Below are 13,215 nucleotides of genomic sequence, written 5' to 3'. Positions count from 1 at the left end.
GTGGCTTTAAATGAGGGTCTTAAGAAAGAAATGGGAAAGTGGAGCTGTTTATGGAGACAATCCCATGCAGTGCCCTATTAAGTTGAAGGTAGTGGGAGATGCATGGATCAAGGAGGAATACATGACGCCAGAATCAGAGGAATAGTAAGTTAGGGAAAGGGGCGAGTGGTTAGCTTGCAGGTCTGGACGAAGTTAGAGATACAGAGGGCTGAGGCTCTGGAGGGATTTAAACACAAGGATGATGATTTTAAATTTGAGGTCTTAGGGGTCGGAGAGCCATTGTTGGTTAGCAGGGATGGAGTGAACGGCATGCAGAACGTAGTGTGAGTTAGGATATGGGCAGCAAAGTTTTGGAAAACTTGGAAAGCTGGAACAGGGAAAAAACTCTGAGGTACACAGCTTTATTAAAATATTTACTTGAGCTATCCGCCTCCTCTGAGCGCGTTGATCACCTGGCCCACCTCCGTTAAACCAGAAATGGGCGGGTTCAAGGTGAGTTAGGTTCAAGTTTGAGATATTTTACATTTTTTACTTCCCACTCGACCCAAACCCACCTGTGACAACGGCAAATATGAGTTCAATGGCAGATGAGCTGAGGTAGGGATGGAGGCAGGCGCACAGACAGGCAATGGTAGAAATAGGAAGTTTACGTGATGGCAACGATAGCAGGTCAAAAGCTGAGCTCAGTCAAACAGGACACCGAGGTTGTGAAAAGTCTGGTTCAAACTGAGGCACTGACCAGTGACAAAGGTAAGGAGTTTGTGGAAGGGGCCAAAGATGATGGTTTCAGTCTTCTCAATATTTAGCTGGAAGAATATATGGCTCATTCAGCTGTGGACTAGTAGCATTACAGCCCAGTGATCAAGAGAACTACTTAAGAGGCAGAGCTTGGTTTCACTGGTCTACATGTGGAAGCTGGGTTTTGCATGTCACCAAGAACAGCATATGGATAAAGATGATGTGGGGGACAAGGATGGATCCCTGAGGAACTCAGGTGAAGGTACAAGGGTGGGACAAGAAGTCATTGTTCCATATGATCAGATAGCTAAGAGTGTTACAGTCATACGAAGATGGACAATGGAGGAGAGGCATTGAAGGAGGATCAAGTAATTGATCATGTCAAAAGCTGCAGTGATGTCATGGAGAACATGTAGAGCGGTTCACTTTCCAATGTTAGAAGGTAGAGTCTTAAGGATTTGGAACAAACATTCGAGCTTTAGGAAGGTTGGAAGGTAGGAAGGTTAGGTAGCCAATGACAGAAAGTATGAAACTATAGACCAGTTAGCCTAACATCTGTTATTGAGAAAATGCTGGCATCCTTTATTAAGGAAGTAGTAGCAGGACATTTAGAAAATCATAATGCAGTAATGCAGAGTCAGCATGGTTTTATGAAAGGGAAATCATGTTTGACAAATTTGCTGGAGTTCTTTGAGGATGTAATGAGTAGCGTGGATAAAGGGGAACCAGTAGATGTCATGTATTTGGATTTCCAGAAGGCATTCGAGAAGATGCCACATAAAAGGCTACTGCACAAGATATAAGCTCACAGGGTTGGGGGATATATATTAGCATGGATAGAGGATTGGCTAACCAGCAGAAAACAGAGAGTTGGGATAAATGGGTCCTTTTCAGGTTGGCAAACTGTAACTAGTGGGGTGCCACAGGGACCAGTGCCAGGGCCTCAACTATTTACAATCAATATAAATGTCTTGGATGAAGGGACCGAGTGTAATGTAGCCAAATTTGCTGGTGATACAAAGATAGGTAGGAAAGAAAGTTGTGAGAAGGGACCGAGTGTAATTTAGCCTAATTTGCTGGCGATACAAAGATAGGTGGGAAAGCAAGTTGTGAGGAGGACGCAAAGAATCTGCAAAGAGATATAGATGGGCCAAGTGAGTGGGCAAAAATTTGGCAGATGGAGTATAATGTGGGAAAATGTGAGGTTATCTACTTTGGTAGGAAAAATATAAAAGCAAATTATTGTTGAAAAAGGGAGAGATTACAAAATGCTGCGGTACAGAGGGATCTGGGTGTCCTTGCACATGAAACTCAAAAAGTTAGCATGCAGGTATAGCAAGTAATTAGGAAAGCAATGGAATGTTGGCCTTTATTGCAAAGAGGATGGATTATAAAAGTAAGGAAGTCCTGCTACAACTCTCCTGCTACAACTCTACAGAGTATTGGTGAGGCCACACCTGGAGTACTGCATACAGTATTGGTCTCCTTATTTAAGGAGGGATATACTTCAATTGGAGACAGTTCAGAAAACATAAGAATATAAGAAATAGGAGCAGGAGTAGGCCACCTGGCCCCTCAAGCCTGCTCCGCCATTTAATAAGATCATGGCTGAACTGATCATGGACTCAGCTCCACTTCCCTGCCCGCTCCCCATAACCCTTTATTCCCTTATTGCTCAAATATCTGTCTATCTCCACCTTACATATATTCAATGACCCAGCCTTCACAGCTCTCTGGGGCAGGGAATTCCATAGATTTACAACTCTCTGGGAGAAAAAAATCCCTCTTCATCTCAGTTTTAAATGGGCGGCCCCTTATTTTGAGACTATGTCCCCTAGTTTTAGTTTCCCCTATGAGTGGAAATATTCTCTCTGCATCCACCTTGTCTAACCCCCTCTTTGTCTTATATGTTTCGATAAGATCATCTCTCAATCTTCTGAACTCCAATGTCTACTCAACCTATCCTCATAAGTCAACCCCCTCATCTCCGGAATCAACCGAGTGAACCTTCTCTGAACAGCCTGCAATGCAAGTATATCCTTCCTTTAATATGGAGACCAAAACTGTATGTAGTACTCCAGGTGTGGCTTCACCAATACCCTGTACAGTTGTAGCAGGACTTCTCTGCTTTTATACTCTCTCCCCCTTGCAATAAAAGCCAACATTCCATTTGCTTTCCTGATTACTTGCTGTACCTGCATACTCACTTTTTGTGTTTCATGCGCAAGGACCCCCAGGTCCCTCTTTACCGCAGCACTTTGCGATTTTTCTCCAATTAAAATTATAATTTGCTTGTCTATTTTTTCTACGAAAGTGGATAATCTCACAGTTTCCCACAATATACTCCATCTGCCAAATTTTTGCCCACTCACTTAGCCTGTCTATATCCTTTGCAGATTTTCTGTGTCCTCCTCACAATTTGCTTTCCCACCCATCTTTGTATCATCAGCAAACTTGGCAACATTACATTTGGTCCCTCCATCCAAGTCATTAATATAGATTGTAAAAGGTTCACAAGGTTGATTCCTGAGATGAAGGGGTTGTCATATGAAGAAAGGTTGTGCAGGTTGGGCCTATACTCATTGGAGTTTAGAAGAATGAGAAGTGATCTTATTGAAACGTATAAGATTTTGATGGGGCTTGACAGGTTGGATGCAGAAAGGATGTTTCCTGTCGTAGGGGAATCTAGAACTAGGGGGCATAGTCTCAGAATAAAGGGTCATCCATTTAAAACGGAAATTAGGAAGAATTTCTTCTCTCAGGGGGTCTTGAATCTTTGGAATTGTCTACCCCAGAGAGCTGTGGAGGCTGGGTCATAGAATATATTTAAGGTGGAGATAAGTTAGATTTTTGAAGGATAAGGGAGTCAAGGGGAGATAAGAGATAGGGAGTGGGCAGGGAAGTGGAGTTGAGGCCAAGATTAGATCAGCCATGAACTTATTGAATGGCGGAGCAGGCTCAAGGGGCCAGATGGCCTACTCCTGCTCCTATTTCTTATGAACTGTTTGGAGCAAACTCTGTATTCACTTGTCACCTGTTTGCAGCAACCTTTGTCACCATTGACAGATCGCTTCTGTTTTCTCAAATTCAGCTGCCATCTATTCCAGCAGCATCGGTGCACTTCAAAAAAACTCATGTTGGTCCTCAGATTTCCACCATGAGCAGCCCCGACAGCAACATCATCAGGAACACCAGCAGCAGCAACACCACCAATCCTCTCTGCAATCACCTAATGCTGCACAGGACACTGGACATCAGCACCCGACCACATTGCTGCCCGGCAGACCAGGTTTACTTCACTTGACAATGTACACCCTGGCTGCCGCAATGCGCCAGGTTGGCACTAGCACCATAATGCATCCTGCAATGCCCAAGCCATTCCTTTCGCACTCACCACCATTGCAGGGGGTGCCCTTATGTCTCACTATTCACTACAACTCATTAAGCCACTTCCAAAGGTGCACACAAATCTGTCCAACAAGGCAAAGTATTCAAAATAAAGATTTATATGTATGACAACACATTAACAGAAACTCTAATGAATATTGGCTAAAAGATCCAAGTGCCTACCCTTGAGTGTTGTTAGTTGGCATGATTGGACTAGGATGAGGGCGAGTGTGAGGGATGACTAGTGAGATGGGGATGTGACAATATAGATGAAGAGGGATTGGTGCAAGGTAAGTTGATGTGAGTAAGGATGTGCAGGAGTAAGGTAGGGAAGGCAGAGTGATGGGGATATGATGAGTAGCACAGCAGGATGAGGATGAGGTTGAGTGCAGTAATGTTTCATGATCTACTGAGATCATTGAAAGGTTTGCGTCACTGCAGCCAGGTCCTCCTGACGACATCCCTTCTTGTGTCCTCCTGTACAATGTGCAACCAGGCTGCGTTGGTGTCCGGGGGAGGTCTCTTCTACCCATTGAAAGGGAATAGAACATCCCTGCGTGCTCTGACTGCCTTCATATGCATATGGAGGGAGTCATGGGAGAGCCTGGGTGCAGCCGTGCACCTCTGTGCAGTGCTTGTCAGTGTTTGTAGCCCCTCAATGCTGCAGAATACTTACAGCACAACTGTCAAAATGAATGTGGGCAAGGTCCCTTTAAGGAAACCAGCTGATAACGCCTCATCAAATGACATCATCAGACCCACTTCCTTGTAATTGGCCGGGAACCTCGCAGGGCGGGCTTAACAAGCCCAATCAGGTTAAAATCACTACAACAGAGCGCGATATCACCGAGAGCAGGGTCGCAGCCACCACGTACCTCGGCCGCGCATAGTTCGCCTTTGTCGGCGAAATCGCGGCCTAGGTTTCGGATGCACTAACATTTTTCCAAACATAGAAACATAGGGCTAGACTTTCCACTTTGTTCGCTAGGGCCCAAAAAATGGGTGATGTTTCAGCCTTAGCGATGTTGCAGCATTCATGATCGCTGGACCATCGCCCAATTTTTGGATCGTAACTTTCGGCTCGGCGATAGCCCAGCGATGTGAAATGGGCGAACTGAGAGCCCAGTGATGTGACATTGCCCAACAATAGCCCAGCAATGATGAAGGCAAAAGCTTCCTTAGCAATGGCCTCCTGCGCATGCGCAAATTTTTTTTTTGGTGGCCCTATTTTGCCGCGTTTAGGGAGGTCAGGGGTCATCCACACATGCGCAGAAGTGGGAGAGAGATCGAGAGAGAGAGATCGAGAGTGGAGGAAGGCAGAGACAGAGAAGTGAGAGAAAAGAGAAAGAAAGACAGAGAAATGTGTCTGACAGCGATGAAAGTGGGAGAGATGTGCAGAGGGGAAGGAAGAGGGCCAAGCTCTTCTCCGAGGAGGCCAATGAGGCCCTCGTGGTGGAGGTGCACTCCCGGTGGGCCCAATTGACTGGGGGGGGGAAGCATGGTGGGAAACTAGCACCATGGGCATACCGTAGGTTATGGGGCGAGATAGCCGATGTCGTATCGTCTGCGTCCAATGAGCCAAGGGGCTCCGACTAGTGCCGCAAATGCTGGAACAGCCTTGTGGTTTCAGTAAGAGTAAGTATGACTGTACACGACTTTATATTTTAATGATGCACATTCTAAGTAAATGGTAATTCTCCTGGATTGAATGTAAGCTTGTTATTCTAACTTAGATAACATATATCATCCTCGCTAAGAACTGGACAGGGCCCTGAACCTGTGCCCGTTTTAAGTCTCCCTGGCTGCTGTCACTTACACAGGGACACAGCATGGCCTGGGGGAGAGCTGCCTTTGCTCACTGTCTGACCTGGGACACTTTTGGACATTAGATACTGTCATTGCCGACTTCAATGTAGATTGTATTCGAGAAAGATGTATGTAGCAAGCGTTAGCCTCTAAACACACTGATCTTTGTTATAACCATGCATCAATTGTGAACACAACTCCTATTAGCATATAATGTTTGAAACTGTTGTGTATAAATGACATAACCTAGTCAAGTAGCTCATGCCATGCTCTATTCGCATTTGCAGAGGAAGATAGCTAATAATTGGGCACAGCATAGGTGCACCATGTAAAGTCCTTACACAATACCACAAATCCACACTAGGCACATTCTATGGACAAGGCCACTCCATGACCTGAACCTTTATTCACAGGACCAAGAAGTGATGACCCTGCGTGGGACCTCCCTTTATATACCTGGATGACCAGGTGAAGAGTGTCTCCCACAAGTTCACCCCCTGTGGTCAAAGTGTGTATTTCTTACATATATACAGTATTGCAGTATTGTTACATAGAGGTTACATACATGACATCACCTCCCCCAAAGTTTTATTGGGATCATAGGTTAAGTCTCTCGGGTGGTCTGCGCTCTCTCATGGAGCGCTGCAGTTGGGGCTCTGGTTGTTGAGCCTTGGTATGCTTACCTGTCACCTGTGGTGATTCTGGCCTGTCCGGGCTGACCGCAGGGACTGTGCATGCTGCTGAATGTTCTTGTTGCTCGTTCACTGGCAGTGGTGTGAATACCATCTCATGATCTTCCTCAGGTTCCTCAGTGTCCATGCTGAACCTTTTTTTCACTTGGTCCAGATGCTTGCGGCATATCTGCCCATTGTTAAGTTTAACCACTATGACCCTATTCCCCTCTTTGTCTATTACAATACCCAAATGCCATTTGGGCCCCAAAGCGTGATTGAGAACAAATACGGGGTCATCAATTTCTATACATCTCCTCCTTGAATTTCGGTCATGGTACTCATTTTGGGACTGGCGCTTGCCCTCAACAATGTCGGACAGGACTGGATGAATGAGGGACAGCCGAGTTTTGAGTGTTCGTTTCATGAGTAGCTCCGTGGGCGGGACCCCCGTGAGCGAGTGCGGTCGGGACCTATAGGCCAGCAGGAGGCGCGATAGGCGGCATTGAAGGGAGGGTCCTTGAATCCGGAGCATGCCTTGTTTTATGATTTGGACCGCACGTTCTGCCTGGTCATTGGAGGGCCGCTTGAACGGTGCTGTCCTGACATGGTTAATGCCATTACCCGATTTTTAACTAATAAGGGAATTAAGGGTTATGGGGAGCGGGCGGGTAAGTGGAGCTGAGTCCACGGCCAGATCAGCCATGATCTTGTTGAATGGCGGAACAGGCTCGAGGGGCTAGATGGCCTACTCCTGTTCCTAATTCTTATGTTCTTATGTTCTTATGAACTCCCGGAATTCGTAGCTTGTGAAACATGGGCTATTATCGCTAACAAGGATGTCAGGCAAGCCGTGGGTCGCAAAGACCGCGCGCAGACTCGCCACGGTGGTGGATGTCGTGCATTAATTCAAAATGATGCACTCGATCCATTTCGAGTACGCATCAACCACAATGAGAAACATTTTTCCCATAAACCGCGTAGTCTACGTGAATACGTGACCATGGCCAGGTGGGCCAGGGCCACTGGCTGAGTGGGGCCTCCCTGGGGGCATTATCTAGCTGGGCACATGTCGTGCACCTGCGAACACAGTGTTCCAAGTCTGAATCAATTCCCGATCACTACACATATGACCGGGCAATGGCCTTCATCAGCACAATGCCTGGGTGTTCGCTGTGGAGTTCCCTGATGAATGCTTCCCTGCCCCTCTGGGACATGACTACCCGGCTGCCCCACAGTAAGCAGTCGGCTTGGATGGAGAGCTCATCCATCCGTCTGTGAAACGGTCTGACCTCCTCAGGCCATGCTCCGTGTGCGGGCACCCAATCCCTAGTCAGGACACATTTCTTAATCAAGGATAGGAAGGGATCTCTGTTGGTCCAGATTTTGATCTGGCGGGCTGTGATGGGGGAGCCTGCACTGTCAAAGGCATCGACAGCCATGACCATCTCAGCGCTTTGCTCCGCTGCCGCCTCAGTGGTGGCCAGTGGAAAACTGCTGAGCGCGTCAGCGCAGTTTTCGGTGCCGGGCCGGTGCCGGATGGTGTAGTCATACGTATGCGAGCTGACGCACTGGCATTGACAGCCTTGCTGTCTGACAGCAGGGATGTTAACGGCTTGTGGTCCATTTCTAATTCGAACCTCCTGCCAAAAAGGTACTGATGCATCTTTTTCACCCCATAGACACATGTGAGTGCTTCCTTCTCAACCATCCCATATCCCCGTTCAGCTTGAGAGAGCAACCTGGAGGCATAAGCCACAGGTTGTAGTTGGCCCTCAGCGTTATCCTGCTGCAACATGCACCGAACCCCATAGGACGATGCACCACACGTCAGAACCAATTTCTTACGGGAGTCGTACAGGGTCAACAACTTATTTGAACAAAGTAGGTTCTGTGCCCGATTGAATGCCCATTCCTGACAGACCCCCAAACCAATCGCAACCCTTACACAGGAGCATGTGTAGCGGCTCCAACAAGGTGCTTAAGTTCGGCAGAAAGTTCCCAAATTGTTCCAGAGTCCCAGAAATGAACGCAACTCCGATGTCTTGCAGGGCCTGGACGCTGGTCGAATCGCCTCCGTTCTGGATTCGGTAGGCCGAATCCCGTCTGCAGCAACTCTCCTCCCCAGAAACTCGACCTCGGGAGCCAAAAACACACACTTAGACTTCTTGAGTCGCAGGCCTACCCGGTCCAATCGGCAGAGCATCTCTTCCAGGTTGTGGAGGTGTTCCTCGGTGTCATGACCGTTGATGAGGAGGTCGTCCTGAAATACGATCGTTCCGGGAATGGATTTAAGCAGGCTTTCTATGTTTCTTTGAAAAATCGCAGCCGCTGACCGAATGCCAAACGGACACCTGTTGTAAACAAACAGTCCCTTTTGCATGGTGATGGTGGTCAGTAGTTTAGATTCGTCAGCCAGTTCTTGGGTCATGTAGGCTGAAGCGAGGTCCAACTTGGTGAACAGCTTGGCGCCTGCCAGCGTGACTCTCAGGAGCGGGTATTGGTCTTGTAGGGACACCCGATTGATAGTGGCCTTGTAATCGCCACAGATCCTGACCGAGCCATCCGCTTTTAGGACGGGAACGATGGAGCTCACCCAGTTGCTAAATTCAACAGGCGAGATGATGCCCTCTCTCAGCAACCTGTCCAACTCGCTCTCAATTTTCTCCCGCATCACATACGGCACAGCTCTGGCTTTGTGGTGCACTGGTCTGGCGTCCGGGATGATGCGTATCACTACTTTGGTATCTTTGAACGTCCCGACGCCAGGTTGAAATAGTGACTCAAATTGCTGTAGGACTTGTGAGCATGAACTTCACTCCACAGATGACATGGCATGCACATCCCCCCATTTCCTGTTCATCTCAGCTAACCAGCTCCTCCCCAACAGTACGGGACCATTGCCCAGGACAATCCGGAGCGACAGCCGGTTCACCGATCCATTGTGTGTGACCGCCAACATTGCACTGCCTAGCACTGGAATGATTTATTTGGTGTACGTCCGTCATTACGTCTCAATGCGTTCCAGTTTGGGTCTGCTAGCTTTGAGTGGCCACAGCTTTTCGAATTGTTGAACACTCATGAGTGACTGGATGGCCCCCGTGTCCAGCTCCATGCGTACAGGGATGCCGTTTAATAGAACTTTCATCATCATAGGTGGTGTTTTGGTATGTGAGCTGTGAATGTTTGCCACATGAACCCGCTGAACTTCAGTGTCCATTGATTTGCCCCAAGCGTCATCCTGCCTCGCAGACCCCTCTTCTGGTTCCTCCGCCTCGTATATTAGCCTGGTTACAGGCTTTCTGCACATTCTGGCTAAATGGCCACTGAGGTTACAATTTCTGCTGACGGACTGTTGAAATCTGCAAGTCCTGGTAGCATGTCTGTCCCCACACCGCCAGCATGAACTGAGATTCCCATTGTTGTGAACAGAAGAGCTGTTACAAGGTATTCCTCGCTGATTGTCCCTTTGACTTCTCTTGAGCACCCTGTTAGTGGTTGTCAATGGCCCCATCCCGGGCCGCATTGTCCACTTGGGGGGCATAAATGTCCGTTCAGCCTGCCATTGTCTCTGTTGGAGACTTACTCTTGGGTCTATTGCTGCCTGGGGTGTGTTGAACTGCCCTTGCCTGCCTGTGGGGCTCTGTGTCGCGTTTATGATATTGATTCCTTGATCCATCGCCACGTGGAGGCAGAATTGCACGCGTATATTATCTTGGTTTCCTCCTCCCCTCTGAGTCTGAGCCATCAACGCCGCCGTTTCCAAGGTCAAGTCCTTGGTCTCAATTAGCTTTCTGAAAATTCCAGCATGACCGATGTCCTCAATAAAGAAATCCCTTAGCATCTCCCCCCTGCAGGCGTCTGTGAACTTAGAGGCTGGCCAAGCGCCGGAGGTCCGCAACGGAATCCGGTATGCTCTGTCCTTCCCGACGACGGTGGGTACAGAATCTGTGTCGGGCCATGTGTACGCTGCTCACCGGTTTGAGGTGCTCACAGATTAGTTTGCTGAGCTCTTCAAAGGTTTTGTCTGCCAGCTTCTCGGGTGCTAGCAGGTCTTTCATGAGCGCGTAAGTCTTAGGTCCACAGCTGGTCAGCAGATGAGCCCTTCGCTTGTCGGCCGCTGCGTCTCCCAGCCAGTTCTTCGTAACAAAACTCTGCTGGAGCCTCTCAATGAAATCATCCCAGTCTTCACCAACACAGTACCGTTCATCTGTGCTGCCGGTGGCCATTCTCGTGGGTCGTTGATTCCCGTTTCTCGTCGCCAATGTAAAGTCTTTACACAATACCACAAATCCACACGAGGCACATTCTATGGACAAGGTCACTCCATGACCTGAACCTTTATTCACAGGACCAAGAAGTGATGACCCTGCGTGGGACCTCCCCTTATATACTTGGATGACCAGGTGAGGAGTGTCTTCCACAAGTTCACCCCCTGTGGTCAAGGTGTGCATTTCTTACATATATACAGTATTGTAGTGTTGTTACATAAAGGTTACATACATGACACACTGGGGGAGGCCCTGCTGTAGTACAGCCACTGAGCGACCTGGAGGAATGTGCTGCAGCACTAGTGGAGGCCCACAGTCGAGAGGTCACCACCCGTGGTGTTGCCGGACCATCCCATGCGCCACGTGAGTAATGTGTCAAGCAGTGTAAAAGCTATGTGACATCATTTCATTATCATATCATATACAAATGATGTCATGTTATGCATGCAGCCTCTGTGCGACTCTCTGCCATGCTCAGGTTGACAACATAAGAACATAAGAGCAGGCCATCTGGCCATCCGTCCCCTTCTCTGTCCGCACCCCATAAACCCTCGCTCCCTTATCATTCGGCCTATCTGCGACTACTCCTTCCTCCACAGCTCTCTGGTGCAGTGAATTCCACATACATGTACTGCCATAGATACCACCATATGATGCATTAATATGTAACGTTTCTCAGTCACATTTATGGGATTAGTGCTGCTCCTCCTACATATGCCAGTGTGGCGCAACAATGCTTTCTGCTCTAATAATCTCAATTGTGTTTTGCAGCTTTACCAGCTCCAGAGGCGCAACGGGAGGACAGACGCTCACATGGACCTGAGACACTGCATGTGTCATTCACCACGGGTGGTGAAGAGGAGGAGACCATCGAGCCCGAGGAGGAGGAATACCTGGAGAGAGGAGGATGCCCCTTGCATCCCTCTGTCTGGGGGACCTGCGGCCCCGATGGGGATCCCAACTGAGGAGGTACCGGCACCAAGCGGCATGCAGTTAGTGACGGCAAGGTGCACATTGGTGCCATCGCAGACCCCACGGAGGCCGGGTCAGCGGCTTGAGCAAAGGCCTACCCTGGATGACCGCGTGGAGAGGCTGGCACGACTGTGCGAGGAGTCTGTCGCGATCCAGCGCGAGCAGCTCCAGGCGTTTGCGGGGTCCACACAAGAATTCTCCTGGGTGTCAGCTCGCCAAGCGGAGGTGACGCAGCAGATGATCCTGGAGTTGCGTGAAATCTCTGCCTCCAACCATGCCATGCGGCATGCGTTCTTGGCGGTACACGGCGCTGCACCCCGAGCTCCTGTGACAACAAGCACCGGCACACAGGCGGGTGAGGAGGATGCACCACCTCCTGACTCGGAAGGTGATCCTCCTGTTTCGTCTTCCCCTCCAAAGCCCCCCAACAGGCGATCGTCCCAGCATGTCCCCCACCACGGCAGGAAGTCTTGCCATCGCCCGCTGCATGCCGGCTTCGCAGCAGTACCCGGGGACCAAAACGGGTGGGTGAGGTAACGACAGGGGGCGGTGGGGCGGCGATGGGGCGGGGGGGTGGCGGGGTGTCCAGGATCTGGAGGGAAACGTGACCACAGGTAGGGAGGGAGGTGCACTCTTTTTAATATTGTTCCTGTTGTTCACATTCATTGTTGGGGTGTGGATGGGGGTGGGAGGGTGTTTTGGTGTTTGTAATTGAAAAATAACATTCAAAAGTTGTCATTTTATTAAAACCATTTTATTTCACTTTACAATTGTTGTGCAGTGTCTTCTAATAATGTAAGTTAAAATAGAATATTAATGCAAATGTTGTTAAACAATGTCCAGGTCAGACCAAGTATTTATATAAATATAATAAAACATCTAATTGTAAGTGTATCTATCTTTAAATTCCCTTAAATCGTTCACAAACTATCTAAGCCCCTGTTTAAGAGGCCTCCTCTCTTCCTTTGACGTTCAAAATGGCGTCCATAGTGCCGGGTTCTGTGAGGAAGGCCAGGCAATAACAACTATTCTCCAGCGATGTTCTTGGCGAGCGATCATCCTGGCGATGTGTTGGCGATATGCCGAAAATTGTGCTGGGCGATGTGTGGGCGATCACCTCGACTATGTGTGCCGAAAGTTGGGCCGAACTAACAACTCAGCGATAACCTTGGCGATGTGTCCCACTTTCCATCTTTGGGTGATATCAGCCCTTTTTGGGTGATATATGGGCACGAGCCCACCGATGTGAAGTGGAAAGTCTAGCTCATAAAAAATGGGAGCAGCAGTAGGGCCCTCGAGTCTGCACCACCATTCAATATGATCATGGCTGATCCTCTATCTCAACACTATATTCCCGCTTTTCCCCATAC

The 13,215-nt window shown here is 48.7% G+C and overlaps 2 protein-coding genes across 5 annotated transcripts in view; one reads left to right on the top strand and one right to left on the bottom strand.

Annotated features, from left to right (window-relative positions):
• The window catches only part of spock3 (SPARC (osteonectin), cwcv and kazal like domains proteoglycan 3), a 1,033,635-nt gene that overhangs the window by 512,076 nt on the left and 508,344 nt on the right, over positions 1–13,215 (bottom strand). The gene's annotated exons all lie outside the window — the stretch shown is intronic.
• LOC139228182 (uncharacterized) lies at positions 654–12,382 on the top strand. Its single transcript, XM_070859368.1, has 3 exons — positions 654–750; positions 3,783–4,027; positions 11,645–12,382. The coding sequence occupies exons 1-3, from the start codon at positions 654–656 to the stop codon at positions 12,380–12,382; spliced, it is 1,080 nt and encodes a 359-aa protein (XP_070715469.1).

Source organism: Pristiophorus japonicus, chromosome 2, assembly GCF_044704955.1.
Source record: "Pristiophorus japonicus isolate sPriJap1 chromosome 2, sPriJap1.hap1, whole genome shotgun sequence".
In the NCBI taxonomy this organism is placed as follows: Eukaryota; Metazoa; Chordata; class Chondrichthyes; family Pristiophoridae; genus Pristiophorus; species Pristiophorus japonicus.
This window is presented reverse-complemented; position numbering and strand designations above follow the sequence as displayed.